Source organism: Manis javanica, chromosome 8 (genome assembly GCF_040802235.1).
Source record: "Manis javanica isolate MJ-LG chromosome 8, MJ_LKY, whole genome shotgun sequence".
In the NCBI taxonomy this organism is placed as follows: domain Eukaryota; kingdom Metazoa; phylum Chordata; class Mammalia; order Pholidota; family Manidae; genus Manis; species Manis javanica.
In genome coordinates this window covers 11,234,248-11,250,275 of record NC_133163.1, presented here as the reverse complement: position 1 = coordinate 11,250,275, position 16,028 = coordinate 11,234,248, and the positions used below count along the sequence as shown (strand labels likewise).

At 51.3% G+C, this 16,028-nt stretch overlaps 1 protein-coding gene across 2 annotated transcripts in view; it reads right to left on the bottom strand.

The window, feature by feature from the left end:
- Nucleotides 1–16,028, bottom strand: part of ITPK1 (inositol-tetrakisphosphate 1-kinase) — a 161,060-nt gene that overhangs the window by 109,475 nt on the left and 35,557 nt on the right. For both annotated transcript variants that reach the window (XM_036991712.2, XM_017680576.3), the window contains one exon: nt 13,780–13,804. In XM_036991712.2, coding sequence (XP_036847607.2) covers nt 13,780–13,804 — 25 coding nt within the window. The remainder of the gene's footprint in view (nt 1–13,779; nt 13,805–16,028) is intronic.

Here is a 16,028-nt window from a genome sequence, read left to right as displayed (position 1 = left end):
TAGTCTTCTGGACCTGAGTGATAGTGCCATGATACCCTCTTCCAGGGGAGGAGGCTGGGGCCCAGGGGAATAAATAACTCACCCATAGCCCTGCTGGTAAAAGGGCCACCAACACTTGTATGGAAAAGGCTGGTCCGCTGACCACTATATATGCGGCCTGCTGCCTGAGGGAGGTGGGGGGAGGGGGTGGGAAGCTCCCCATCACTCCAGCTGCCTGGCAGAGCCAGACTGTCCCCTCGGCAACAACCACAGACATGTGCAAAGAGGGCAAGGTGCTCAAGAGCAGGATGGGCCCCAGAGGGGGATGCGGGACCACAGGGCACACAGGCCAGCCAAGTACTAGGAAGGGGCAGGACTGGACCACCCAGGGTCCAGGCACGCCCACCAGCACACACTCTCCATCCCTTTCCCTGTGTCAGGAACACACAGAGCGAAATGCCCTTGGGCAGGGCTGCAGCCAGGCCCCAGGCCCCAGCTGCCAGGGGCAGAAAGAGTGGTTCTGGGACAGGAGTAAGAAAGGACAAGACAGAGGCAGCCTGAGAGAGTAACAGACACCACATAAGCACCTGAGTGCATTCCAAAGTCCAGAAGGACAAGCTCCAAAATGACAGTCCCTTGCCACAATTCCCTATAATGTTTGGGGGCTTTTTTAACCAAGACGTACGTATTACTTTTATGAAACGCAAAACCAATAAATATGATTTATTACTTATATAGCCCCAGAAATAATCCCAGGCTCGCCCAAATGATATCAGAACCAGATGTTCATCAAAACACTGTAAGAGTGACAAACCAGAACCACCACCAACACCCACTGGAATTCAGTAACTTTGCTCACCAAGAGAGTATTATGCAGCCATTAAGAAAACAAGCCTAAGTAGAACATTTAACAAAAGAGTAAATGGTAACAATACGCTAAGTGTGTTTGTGGGGAACAGATTATGAAACAGTAACAATTTTGTCTAAAATATATAAATACATCTTCCATTTCTATACACAGAGGAAAATCTCCAAGAACATCAGTGAAGTTGGCTGCTCGTTATCTGGGCTGCGGGTAAACACAGGAGGCTCTCCTGGACTTCCCTGAAAGGCATTTTCAAATTCCTTCTGGAGCGTCAGAGAATCACAGGGGACAGAGGTGATGATGCGGCAGGTGGCCCTGGTCCCACAGCAGCTCCATGCTGGTTGAGGCAGGATAAAATGGGGCAAGTGGGAGGGTCCCTGGGCTGTGCCGCAGACAGACTGACTCATTCACAGCCAAGGCCAAGGCCCAGCCTCATCACATCTCAGGATGTCTTGGCTTCTCCGCAAGATACACTGGCTGGGCAGAGGCCCTTGTCCCCATCAGACAAAAGACAGCACCAAGGTCTCAGCAGCAAAATAGGGAGGCCGAGGCTTCGAGCTGGCTTGGGAAACACCAGGTTTGCTGAAGTGCAAGCCCCGAATGGCCAGCCCAGGATATTCAGTCAGCGTACCTTACAAACCTGGGCTAGGCAGGGGGCCGGGCCTCATATTTATCAAGGTCAATAAATGTGGAGCCCCTGTGCCCACCATGTATCCCTCCTCTCTCTCCTGTGCCAGGCTCCTCTCCCCCGCAAGCCACACTCCCAGGCCATTAGCTCAGCCCCAAAGGCATCCTTTCCCATCCAGGCTTTTGATGATCCTGTCAAAACACTGTAAATAACTGATTTCTACTTGGCAGGGCCTGTAGCAAAAATACTGTCCCGGCAGGGATAAGGGAGTGAGCCAGGGCTACTTCCAGGCCAGAACACCCACACCCCTTCTGCTCAGGGACCCATGGGCCCCCACTCAGCAAGGATGGGGAAGACTCAGAGTTAAGGCCAAATTTCTGCCCAACTAGACAAGGGGATGAGCTGCACAAGAGCCCTGACATCAGCCCAAGAAGAAGAAAACCAGTGAGCAGCAGCTACGAGGCCCTCACCACTGCACCATCCTGCATACCATGCTACCTAAGCTCTGTCCCTGGTCTCAGGCTTCCCATGCAGCCCCTAAGGAGGGTCTTCTCACCGGACCTCGCCCCCCTTATTTACTGATCTTGTCAATATCTGGTGGATGAGCCTCAGAGAAGTTTTGCCACTGACCCAGAGCTGCACAGCTACAAAGGGGCAGAAGGGAAATCTGGCCAGTTCACCCAATTATCAGGCCAGCTCACCTATCTCTCCATGCAGGGACGCAGCATCCTGAGCAGAAAAGACCCTGCCTTTGCCATCACACACCCCTTGAATCCGATGCCAGCTCTGCTGCTGGGTGGCACACGGCAAAGGCACCACCTGAAACTCAGTGCTCTCACCTGGCAAGTGCGGGCGCTAACAGTGGCACCCAGCAAGCAAGGCACAGACGGGAGCTAGTACTGTTGCCATCTGGGCTGATTCGCAGAAGCTCAGCCCAAAGTCACCAAAGCGTTTTGGAATTCTTACATGAGCATGCCATGACTCTGAAGCAATCCTGCTGGGTGGTTACTGCCCAGACACCTGAGCTGGTCACCTTCTTCTGAGCACCCAGAGCCCTCGGGGTTCCCCCAGGACACCTGATCAGAGCACCGCCCCACCCCCTTCCCACTGACTGCTAAGCACCTCCCAAGTGGCTTCTGTGGAAGCGACGACTGAGCCCAGCTCCACCACCAGGTTCCCGGGACACAGTGCGAGCCGAGATCTCCTTACGGCATATGCTCTACAACCATTAGAGAAAGTTCAAAAACAAAATTATTCGGACTGGTGGTCCTGCTGGAAAACAAGCCTATGTGGAAGGGGAACAAGGTACTCCAGAGCAATGGGAGTACCTAAAAAGGCCACCTGCCACTTGTACATGACATCAGAGAACTCAGGACAAACTTGGGGCCACAGTGGTTCCCAGGGGTGTCCTCTAAGTCAGGGGAGAGCAGTGACTTAAGAGAGACAGACAGACAGAGCCAAGTTACAGCTCTGGATTTGAAACACATTTGGAAAGGCCATAAAAATCTCAGCTGTGCACGGGGCCTCCCCAGCCTCCCCAGCCTCTCCCAGCAGTTGGTGAGCTAGCATGAGGTTTGGGGGGGTGGGGGGGCTCATGTGGCCATGGTCAGGGGTCAGCACTCAGAGGTGATGTCTCCACCCCATCACGGCTGGAGATCAGGAAGAAGGAAGTAAATTAGCCTGTGCCCTCTAATGCACCCGAGCCAGGGCACACTCCAATCCAGAGGGTACCGCAAGCCAAGCTGCACCCATCCCTGCATGTAGGACAGGGCCTCGGGCTGCCAAGGAGGGGACATCCAAGCTGGGATCCCACAGGACCACAGCAAGAAAGCCATCTCTGTCAGCCCTGCTCTAAGCAAAGCAAATGCATGTAACTCACATGGTGCACATTTCTCGCCACTTTGCTTTTTGTTGTGATAACAAATCAAACAAGAGATCCTCTGGTTTTGGCTCCTTTACCTATCCCATCATTCAGGTCTACCTGCACACCGCCTCTCTTAGGCGCGTATTGACTTCCACGGCTCCTAAGGATGACGAGGTCAGTGATAGCACCGGTAATTAACAAACAGCTGCTCCTGAGGACACGCCATGTACAAGGCTCTGTGCTGTACCTCAGTTGCATCGTCTCAGAGTCACAACCCCAGTCCAGTTCTAACTCCAGGGCCTGAGTGTACTGGACGTGGCTACCTGCAGCCCAACACCCATCCGCCATCTTCCTCTTCTTTAGTAACAGAACCCTGAGCTCCAGTGAAGTGACAGTGTGCCCAGCAGAAAGTTCATATTTCCCAGCCTGCTGGCCTCCAGGTGGATTCTGACCAAGGCAGGGGAGGCAGCAGGGTGACCTGGGACTTCAAGGGAGGCCACCTAATGAGCACAAACTCAGGTGCAAGGTGGGAGTGTCCTACTCCCATATGACCTAGAATGCAAGGGACATAAGAATGCACTCAGGGACAAGAAAGTTCTGGTCCCAGGGGACACGTCAACAAGGCAGCTCCAGCTTGCAGGAGGAGGTCGTCTGCTGGGGGAGCCGGGAAGGTGTCACAGATGAGGTGACATCTCAACAGGTCTAGCAGGACAAACAGAAACATGAGAGAGGGAACAGAGCTGGAGAGGGCGATGCAAGCTTCTTAACCAACCCAAGAATTCCCAGAGGATTCGTGGTCTGTGAAAATGAGCAGAAGGCTAAGCCTGTCACCTGTCACCACGCCTGCCTGTCACCCTTTGGGCTGTGTACCCAGGGCCTTCACACTGCCAGTTCACCTTCTCACTCAAAGGCTCAGACCCAGAAGGTGCCCAACTCAAACAGGCACCAACAGTTTGTACTGAAGCTTCTGCAACCGTGCTGTTGCCCAGCTCAGCTGAGGTCTGGATTCAGCGCTCTGGGCTGGGCACACCAACCAGCTCCCAGGCTGTGGAGATGAGGGTGGCAGCGGCAGTGCCAGGGGTTGGCAGGCTGCAATTCTGAGTGGCAATGCTCTAGACAGCTTCACCCGAGAACTTCAAACCAGGCAGCTACTTTTTTCAGGGGAGGGAAGTATAGTTGACATATTGTATTAGTTTCAGTGGTTAGTTTCAGTGTCGACAGTGATTCAACATTTATGCACATTACAAAATGCTCACCATGGTAAGTGTAGTTACCATCTGTTACCATACAAAGCTACTACACTATCAGCTGTATTTCCTACACTATACTTTTCATCCCTGTGACTTATTTTGTCACTGTAAGTTTGTGCGTTTTTAAGTTTGTGCGTTTTTATCCCCTTCACCCATTTTGCCCATTCCCTCCACTCCGTATCCCTTACAGCAGCCACCCGTTTCTTCCCTGGATTTATGAGTCTCTTTCTGGATCTGTGTTGTCTGTCTGTCTGTTAGATTCACAAAGAAGTGAAACCATATAGTATTTGTCTTTCTGTTTGACTTATTTCACTAAGCATAATACCTGTAAGTCCAGCCATATTGTTGGCAAATGGTGAGATTTCATTTTGGTTTATGGCTGGGTAATATTCCATTGTATATATGTACCACTCTTCTTAATCCATTCATCTACCAATAGCACTTCAGTTGTTTCCATTATCTTGGCTATTGTAAGTGATGCTGCAGTAAACACTGAGGTGCATTTATCTTTTCAAGTTAAGTGTTTTTGTTTTCTTCAGGTAAATACCCAGAAGTGGAACTACTGGGTTGCACGATATTTCTATTTTTAATTTTTTTTTAAATTAAACCTCCAACTGCTTTCACAGTGGCTGCCACCAATTTACATTCCCATCAGCAGTCTGAGGGTTCCCCTGTCTCCACATCCTCGCCCACACTTGTTATTTCTAGCCTTGCTGGTATTAGCCATCTGACTGGTGTGAGGTGGTACCTCATTGGGGTTTTGGTTTGCATTTCCCTGATGAGCATCTTTTCATGTGCCTGTTACCCATCTGTATGTCTTCTTTAGAAAAATGTCTCTTCAGTCCCTCTGCCCATTTTTAAATCAGATTTTTTTTTTTTGGTGTTGAGTTGTACGAGTTCTTTATATATTTTGGATAGTAACCCTTCACTGGATACATCATTTACAAATATCTTCTCCTGTTTGGTATGTTGCCTTTTTGTTTTCTTGATGGTTTCCTTTGCTGTGCAGAAGCTTCCTGGTTTGCTATAATCCCACTTGTTTATTTTTGCTTTTGTTTCCCTTAAATAAGCAGCTATTTCAAAGTGGAATCTCTGCCTCCGGCTCTTTGATTTGGGCTGACCCTGGGTGCACAGCCCAAAGGGTGACAGGCAGGCGTGGTGACAGGCTTAGCCTTCCGCTCATTTTCACAGCTTCCTTTTTCCCCATGTTCCTCCTTCCATCTCTGCTTTGACATGAAGTGCTCACTTGCTACACTGCAATGAGGCTGCTGAGATCTGAAGCCCGACCAAGGGAGGAGGGGACCAGGGGACTGGAGCCCTGATTGAGTGCGGGAAGGTATGGAGGAACCTGGGTCCTGCAAGAATACACCTGGACCCTGGCTTTCCTTGCAGGCGCACTTTTTCTTTAAGGACTTGCTCGAGTTGACTCAGCAAGTCAAAGGTTGGGAAAAGAATACCCCTGAACTGAGAATCACAGCCCTCTGAGCCACATGGGACAGACAGGCGCCGGAGCTCCTATTGGTACCAGCAGGCCTGCAAAGCTCAAGAGTTGAAAATAAAACTGGCGAACTGAAGCCATACAGTCAGTATACATTGCAGACCTAACATCAGCTTGTGAGCATTTTCCCACTGTCCTCCAAAATGTGATCTCCTTGTAATGGCTACTAAAAACATTTGATATGATATGAGCAGAACCATATTTATGCAACACTTCCCCCATCCCAGGTATCACCATAATAAAAAAAAATACTTTGATGATCATGCATACAAAATAATCTGTCTAACTCTATTTGTTAAATATATATCCTAAGTAAAGGAGATTGAGAATGAAAATAATTTTCAATGCTTTGAAAAGAATACAAATATCTGTGTTTCAAATTTTAAAAACTAAAGCCTATCTTTTAAAAAAGGAAATTAAACTAAAATCCACAATAGTTAGAAACCCAGAGGTGTTACATTTGAGGGAGGAGGGGGCGACAAAAAGGCCACATTCCTACACCACGCACGTAATTTCTCTAAGCAGTAGTGTTGCCTGTGGCTGTGTCCGCCCTCATAAGCGTGTTGTTCAAAACAAAGGATAAGGGAAATAAATCCTTATTTCTGTGAAGCTTCTATTAGGTGTCTAAGGTCCTACGTGGTAAGTGTCAACACATTTTAAAGATAAAGAAAGTGAGTTAACACACAGTCAGAAAACCGATTAATGGAAACTCAAACCCAGATCTCTGGGCTCCACAGGGAGGTGAAACACAGCCAGGTACAATCTATATCCCAATCATGGGCCCAAACAACCACGTGGAGATGCTGTGTGCGGAGCCATCTTCCCAACCCTGTGACCACTGCCCCTGGAGGTGCTGCTGTCAGAGGTCAGGGTCAGAGCCACACTCCATTTAGAGGGTAGGTGGTGGGATGGCTGCAGTCTTCTACCTGCAAGGATGTCAGGCCCCTAGGAAACACCAAGGCAACTGATATTCTCAAAGCCCCTTATACTTGGCTCCAGAGCACCAGGCAGAGGGAGCAGATGGAAGAAAGTTCCCAGGTGTCCAGCCCTACCTGGGCCCCCATTATCTGGAAATGAAATCCAGTGAGGGAGAGGATTTAATAATGTGTGTAACTGTTGAACTAACTGTGTTGTATACTTGAAACCAACATAATATTGTATATCAACTAAACTTCAATTAAGAAAAAATCCAGTGAGGGCACCAAGGTCTTCATCCACTGGGGTTACCCTGGAGACAGTGCTGGCAGCAGAGGGAAGCCAGCTGTTGATTCACACTTAAAAAACAATTTTTGAACCTTGTGAAAATATTGCCCAACTAACAAATACAGTTTTTAAAGCTGAATGGAAAATTCAGCATGTCTAATCCTTGGAAAGAAGCTTACTACTCAGCCAGGTGACTCCCCTCTGGCTCTAAAGGAGGAAGCCAGCTACTGAATTTATCTTCCCTGCATTCAACACACTGTCTGAACCAGCCTTTCCTCCCCCCAGAGCTCCTCATCCTGCACCCCTGTGTCCAGCTGTCTGGCCAGAAATAGGGTAGGAATCTGGAAACTGACCCCTCACTCTCCTTCATGCCCCATATCCACCCAGGTGTCTCCCTGCCATTCTGTCTCCCCTTGCCCTCCACTACCGAGTTAATTCCAGCCAGACCCCATCACCCACACCACTCCCACCCTGCTACCCCATGGCCCCAGGCTCCTTCTAGAAGACTCAGCTCTCCGATCCAGTCTTAGCTGATCATCTCCCCATGTGCCTCTCTGGTGGTATCTTCTCCCACTGCCTTCAACTAACCTCTCCACGGAGAAGCCCCCGCCCTCCTGTGTGTGGTCTGGCCCTGCTGCATTCTCTGGCCTGACCATTCACCAGCTCCTTCAGGGCCAAGGCCCCAGCACTTCCAAACTACATGAAATCAACAAACCCCTAGCCCAGGCTCTGGGTCCTAGTTCCCACAGTGTTCCCTGCCTGCAACAACATTCAAATACCATGCTCCCTTCCCACACCTGCACCTGGTCTTTCTGCACCAACTTCCCTAAGGCCTTCTCCACCTCTGTCCACCCCCGTGCCCGCGCAGGCCCCTATGACACAGACGAGCCCTCCCAGCCCTCTGGGCTCGCCATGACCTCAGGGGAGTCATCAGTGCAGCTCCAACCCCGGATGCCCAGAACACAGCCCTCCATCAGCCCTGGGCACACAGGCCTGCTCTTGGCACCTGTCTGCCCCTTCCTGCTTGATCATCCAACACCAGCCAACCTCCTTCTCTGAATGCTTTCTGCAGACAGGGGGGCAACGTACAAAGAACCCCAACACCTCAAGGAGGCAACAACTCTGGAGTAAACCTTGAAGCAAAGGTCTGCTGCCTGCCCTTCGCTCTTTTGCAAACAGGAGAGACATATTTACTTCCTTGCCTGCCTGAGAAACAGTGGCTGCTCCAGAGACTGGGTTTCATAATGTCTGAATTCTCAAGGAATTTGGAAAGAAGACAGTGAACGTGTAATAGGTACCTCTTCTGCGCACACTTAGAGCTTGCTCATGAGCATATTAAAGTAAAACTGCAGCCCCTCTCACACTAACAGTCATTTCCTTCTTCCACCGCACTTTGAAAATACGTGGTAAAAGCCTACAGAAAGTGCTGGCACAGGGATGGGATGCAAAATACATGTTCCTGAGGATGCGGAGGCTGGAGAAAGGCAGGAAACAGGTGGGGAGTTACTCTTTCCAGATCTTCCACCAAACTCAGGGCTGCCCCAGAGAGGGGCAGTGGGCTCCAGGCACAGAGAACCCCACAGATTTCCCTCCCAGACTTGCCCCACAGGTCAGGGCAGAGTGGAAAATGCTCCTGGGAGAAAGCATCCTAAAGGCTGATGCAGGCCTCTAGCGAGGCCCACCTCTGGGATCCCCAGGCCCCAGATGACCCAGGTGACCAAGCTATCTTCTCCCAACCAAGGCTTGCTGGGCGGAGGGGCAGCGATGGCTGTGCCATGCTCGGCACTTGGTCATTTTAGCCCCTACTTGTTTCAGAAGCAGGATCAGAAAGGCCTAAGGAGCAGATCAGCCCTGGTCGGAGCTGGGGTTTGGACCTGCCTCTAAGCCAGGCTTTCAGGTGGATGAAGCTCATCACCACTGCCCTCCTCCAGGAAGCCTTCCTGACTTACCAGCTGGGTAAAGACCCTCCTCCCCACGTAGGTCACTGATCCCCACCCACTTTAGCCTCTAGCTGTTGACACCAGAGACTTCAGCAAGCTGAAGGCACCTAGTGAGTCCCCAGCACCTGCAGCCTAGTTCACAGCACAAGCCCAGATAAGATTTGCTAAATGCTGCTGCAGGGAGCACCCAGTCTTCCCAATCCACACCTACCGGCCATGAGGGGTCTCACCTCAATGGCTGAGTGAGGTCGATTGTTAGCACCAGGGATAGTGGACTCAGGGGGCCTGTGAGTCCAGCATCCTCATTACAACAGTACAGAGGAGGAAACTGAAGCAACAGGCACCCGTGAACCATTACTTTCAGGTACCTGCAACCTCACTGTCACAACAGGTGGCCCCTCGGGACACAGGGGTGGAGGTGCCATGTCTCAGAACCCTTACTTCACTCTCCCCTCCTCCTCTAGCCTGAGCCCCAGCACAAGCACAGGGCAGGACTTCCACCCCTCCTGGACTCAGGCTCACCTGGGCTCCTCACACCACATGAGCAAGGCATGGCAGGCTGTCCTTATTAGCAAGCATCACCTGGCCTTGCAGGCCCAGGTCAGACACTGCCCGGCCTTCCTGGGTCTCCGTGGATGCACAGGCCCTGGCGCCCAGATGGCCCAGCTGCCCTGGGGCCTGTGGGTGGCCTGAGAGCCACTATCCCTCTCCAAGGCAGTACCTGCCTCAGAACCCCATTCTAAGAAGCAAATGGGGTAATATTCTAAAGCAGTGGCCTTCAAACCAAACTTCACAAAATAAATGTTTAAATACTGTGTGTCTATTTGCACATTTCCAAGCTGACATCTAAAATTTCTCATCATAAGTTTAAATACTTGTAGAGGATGTAATTTCCAACATATTATAAATATTAACATTTCAAACAAAACGGTTACTGTTTCTCTTTTAAATGGATCCAGTGGAATCTAAATACCGTTGCAATTTGAGATTCACCATCATCTATCTTAGAATTACAGAATCAGACTCTCCTAAACACTTGGAAAGTTGGCAATGTTCTTTCTGCCTCCCTAAGCTTCAATTTCCAATACACATCCCTCAGAAATGCTTCTATTATCAATGTATTTTATGTTCGAAAGCATTTTACTGATTGGTCTATTAGACTGCTAGGTCAAAAAAAATACATATATAAATGCTTTAATTTTTTAATTACATGTGACCACAAAGCTCTAAGTGTCAAAATTGTCTTCTGGACTGAACTGTTATAACAATTACTATTAGTACATAATTGACCAATATGACAGAAATGTATATCAAATTTGTATAAGTAATAAACATTAAAAATTACACCTTACTAGAAATACATCTCTGAAGGGATGGAAGGGACTTTTAAAAAATTATTTCATGTAGCCACAGATAAATATCACCTATTGCTAGAAGAAGGCAGTTTGCTATCAATTCTATCTTATTTTTCAATTTGTTTAGATACAATTGCTGAAACTACTACTTCAAATAAAAAGATGGAATGGAAAAAGATTTACCGTGGCAAGTTCTCTGAATTTCTTTGGAATTATATTTCAAGAACTACCGTAATTATTATCAAAAGTCATTTTTGTGTTCTATCAGCTGCAACTCAATTGGATCCTCTTTCAAATTTTGCAAACAAAGAACTGGAAATACCACACTTGCCCCAGGTCCAGGACAACTGGCCACATGGCGCCCAGCAGGGTTTTCTGCCCGGGTGATACACCAGATTCATATCCGCCTGTGGATAATGAGCGCGTAAACAGCCAGTTTCCTGTGCGTTAGGCACAGTGGAACTGCTTCACCTCAATTAACTGATCCCAGGGGACAGGGACTATCAGCCCCATTTTGCAGACCAAGAGACTGGAACACCAAGTGGTTGGCCAAATGGCCCAAGGTCATACAGCCAGAAACGTGAATGCAGGTGACCTTGCTCCTCAAGTGTGTGCTGCACAGCCTCTGAGAAATTAGGAGGAGGGTCTGTGAGCAAGGGGCCGCTGGTCCCAAGCACACCAGCAGCCAAGGGAAGGAGCACAGGAGGAAGCTGAGATATGCAAATTGTGTGCTCCCACCCCCACCTTGTTACACACAAATACTTCTTTCCCAGTAGCACCTAATGATGTTACCACTCATACTGTTACTACTGCCACTAAACAGCAAGAAGACAAATAACTCCCATGACAGGGACAAATATGCAGGATCTTACCAGCATTTTACAGTCTTGGCTCCTGACCCTAGGTCCAACATCCTTTTTTTTTAATAGTAGCCAAAGCCCAGGTAATAAGAGGCCTGGAAGCAATAATGGAGCAGTCTGTTGACATGCAGAGGAGACCCAGTTAGCAGAGAACCATGGGCTGTGGAAACAAACCAACCTGCCATCAAATCCCAACTCTACTACTTGCCAGCTGAGTTCCCAAGAGCAGTCACAACACTCTGGGCCTCAGTTTCCTCATCTCTAAAATGGATGTGAAAACACCATTCATGCCACTGGTGGCTGCACAAAATGGGACAGTGTCATCAGGGAATCTAACACAGGAAATACTGGGTGGCAGCTGGCGGACTGCTTATTCCCATCCTTTTATATCACTGACACCTAGTGACTAGCGAGAAGCCTGTCACCTGCACCCAGCGGCCCCCCAGCCTGGGGATCTGGTGCCCAGTGGCACGGTTGATGTGAAAAACCAGCCAAGTGGCTTGGCTTCCAATCCTCGTAAAAGGCCTTTCTCTCTGTCTTGAAATTTCAAGTTCTCCAAACACTCAGGGATGCCAGGAGGAGGTGAACGTAGAAGTGTCGTGGTGGATTTTATTCTTAGATGCTGGCGGGGAAAGCACCCAGTTTGGCTTCCACTCTGGTCCCAGCCACCACTTCCTCTCCCAAGACATCACCAAAATGAACAGCAGACACATCAAGAAAAATGTCCTAACTCTTCTTGTACCTGGTACATTCAACAATGGCTCCAGTCTCCCGCGCCGCCCACAGAGGGAGGATTTAGTCTAAATCCTACCAGGAAGCCCTGTAAAGCTAACACGCTGACCCCTCCAGGGTTGTCCCTCACATCCTGAAACTCCAAAGCTCCCTCCACTCTCCTCCTTTCCCTTTTCGTGGTGGGGGTGACACCCCTCTGTGTTAGTCTGAGATCATGTAGCAACAGGAATCAGATATTGGAGGAAGGGCACGTTTCTTCCCTTTTTAGCAGAGTGCTTGTTAGTGAGCATGAGAATTCACTTCCTCTAAAAATGTCTCCCAAAAGAAACTTCCTTGTAGACTCTGACAAGCAGCTGTAGCTAACCAACCACCTGGGCCTTCACACAGCAAGCTCCCACTATAGCTCTATGAGTCCAGGCCTCAGTGGTGGGTACAGCACCATCTGCAAAGGGTCCAGGGACTTCCAAGGCAGCCATGAGAAAAGACCAAGACAAAAAGAAGCCAAACCATTCTGGAGCAAGAATGGTCCCCGCGACACCAAACACCAAAATAGCAAACACACAACCTTACCTCCTCTGCCCACTTCAGGACCCCTGGCAGGCATTACCAATCAGTCTTGCCTTCAGCCATTCAGAGATTTAGAATCTTCCAGGCAGCCATTACCAGTCAATCAGAAATGGCTTTGAAAGTGCACTTCTTAGCCATTCCTGACTTCTGACTCTCCGCTTTTGATGTATGGAGAAATTAAGGTGCAGAGAAAGGCTGAGTGCAGATCATACAACTCTGCAGAATCAAGATACGACTGGATGAAGAATCTACAACTGATGAGAGGCTTCCAGAAACTACCTCCACGGCTGCTGTCAGAGCCTGTACATCTATTTCGGGGTCACAGAGCCCGCCTCAGGCCCTGGGAGAGCTTCTCTCCCCATCCATCCTTCTTTCCTTCCTTCTCCAGCCAACAAGCACCTGGGCCAAGTCCACAACATGTGAAGCAACACAGGTATCAGGAGCCCCCCACTGACTCTGCCCACTGTCCAGGAGCCCAGGGCCCAAAGGAAAGATCAGGTGTGGCCAACTGACAGAAGAAAAGGAGTGAGGTGATCAGGGGAGGGAATGCACCGTGACTTGAGGGGAGGGGGAGAAGAGACGGGGGACCGGAGTGGTCTCAGAGATGACCCCACTCACAAGAATGATCCACAATAGGTGCCAGCCCATCCCCAGGGCCCAACAGCTGAGGCAGGAGCCCAGAGGGCTTGTGTTCCTCTGCAGAGCGTGAGGACAGGCAGAGACAAACCACAGGGCACCAGGACCATGGTTGTCTGGCTGGGTGGCTATGCCCCTCACCCTGCCCACTTCTACCCCCACCAAGAGCCCCACCTCTCTCCCAGAAGGCTCCTTCCACCAACAAAGCCACAGCAACTCCACAAACCCAAGAGACCACCTGCCCCCACCCATGTCCCACTAGGGCGGAAATCACAGAGATTCCGCAGGGGAAGACGGTTAAAAACAAGAGGGCCGAGCGCCAGACTCTTCAGGGAGTGGGGGAAATGAGAGCGCTGGAAGGCCCTTCACCTGGATAATGGTAAGGGTGTGGTCTGTACTCACCTGCACGACTTCTATCCCTCGTTTCCTGTAAGGAAAAACAAAGAAAACGAAGATTACTCAGCAGCCAGGAAGCATCCTCCCAGAACATCCACTACAGTCCCCTGAAGGCAGGAGGCCGAGGCGAGTCGGGGGCTACACCTCTCGAGGCCATGGTCCCCCGAACGCCCCCATTTCCAGGGAGGTTTATGAGCTCCTATGCCATCCTCAGAGCTGCCTTCTGTCAGAGTAGGAGGGCTGGTTCCCTAGCGGGGTTTGGTTGGAGTTCTGCGGAGACCCTAAGTTTGCTCATTCTCCTCTCAGCCAACTGTCTGCCTCTCCAATCCCGGGGCAAGCCCTCTGTGGGCACAGGTTCGGCCCAGATGCCCCAAGACCCTGCACACCACGGTATTCACCAGCGACAGCCTGGCTGACCCTCCTTAACCCAGCTATCTCCCCGATGGCTCCCCCTTTCTTCCCATATCAGGTCTGATGCTGTGGCGTGCCCTCCCAAGGTCAGCCTCGGCCCATCCACCCTCCCAAACCCTTCAGTCTGCTCCGGCTGCTTGTCCAATCCTGGCCATCTCTTGCTCCCGCCCTCTGACCCTGGTCCAGGTGCTTGCCAATTGCCCTCCACGCCTGGACCCTGTCTCCTCCATCACTCACCCACATCCCAAGGCCGCTGTCCACACGCGCCCTAGCTCACCCCACCCCACACAGAGCCCATGGTGAGGGCTGGGGTCTCCAGAGCACACGAAGGCCCCCTGCCAGTTCACCTACACCTCCCTGCCCCACACTCCTAGAGCACGCAGTTCTGGGCATGCAGGGCTGCGTCCCATCTCCAAGCCATGGTCCACACTTTCCATCCCAGCCTTCAGGATTCAGCACAGTCAGAAATCTCCCAGGAAGCCTTCCCTGACCCACAATACCCTTGGCCCCCAACCACTCACATATCACAGTGCTCCCGAGAACTCAGGGCTACCCTGCCCCGGTCCTGTGTTCCGGAGTACCGATGGGCTGAGCCCAGGAAGGGTGCAGGGAGGGCACCAGGATCTGCATGAACTACAGACGGCATGCCAACAGGGGAGCTGTGCGCATTTTCCTGGGAAGAAAGGCCAGGCCTCCCGCAGACACTCAGAGGAAACGGTGACCAGGAAGGGTCAGAGCTAGAGCAGGGACTGGGGCAGATCCCAGGACCGTGTGCGCCCCACCGGTGCTCATGCGCTCCATAACCCTGAACAGGCCCACGTAGACGGGCACCTGGGCCCCACCCGGCCCTCAGAGGCCCAGCAAATGCAACAGCTCTGGCTCGGGCCCTTGAGAGGCATGTCACAGTCTGAGAGAGGAGGAGGACACAAAGCCCCAGGGAAACCTCTGGGTGACGGTGCGTGGGCACCACCACCTCAAACGCACATCCAACGCATCACCCACAAAGCTGTGTTTGGGGGTCAGTTCACTCATGGTGTTGCCCAGCACCTTCCAAGAGCCCAGCCCCGAGTGGAACCTCAAGAGAGAGCTGTGGCCTGAGAGCCAGGTGGCAGCCACAGGGCTGACCGGCCCCACATCAGGACACACCCGCCACCTTCCCCTCAACTCCCAACACCTCCGGGGCGAGGAGCCTATTTGAAAACCACGGTGACTGATGCTGCTGTCAGGGGCTCCCCGCCACCCCCATTGGCTTCTCTGCACTTCTGGAAGAAATGGCAGCCAACAGCCACACGCTTCCATGACTCCACCAGGGGGCAGACTGGACACGGCAGCACAGCCCTGAGCCCACAGCAGGGGGACCACAGGTGTCGCGAGGAGCCTGCCCCGTCCAGACATCAGCTCACAGCCCACGCCATTTCTGGGCCCTGCCCCATTCCAGGCTGTCCTGGCCCCACGCGAGTGTCAGGGACAGTGACCTACCCATGGTCACTTGGCGCATGACTCTAACTGTCTCCTTGCCCTGCCCCTGCTCCTAGGCAAAAATCTTGAACATCAGAGGAAAAGGCCACACAAGAAGCGCCAGAGGACAGACTCAGGACTGCACAAGGGTAGCCGGCACGCGTACGTGAGGAGCACCAGGGGGAGAGGGCTCCCACGGGGCCTGGGCTTCCCCACCCGGTGACCCTCACAGCACCCAGAGTGCCCCGGCGAGCGGCTCTCCTCTCCTCACGAAGCCCACTGCAGTCACTTCCAACCCATCCCCATTTGACATCATCCCAGACCGCTGAAAAACAGGACTCGGACTCTGAAAACAGATAGAACTCTTGAAATAAAAGAAACAAAAA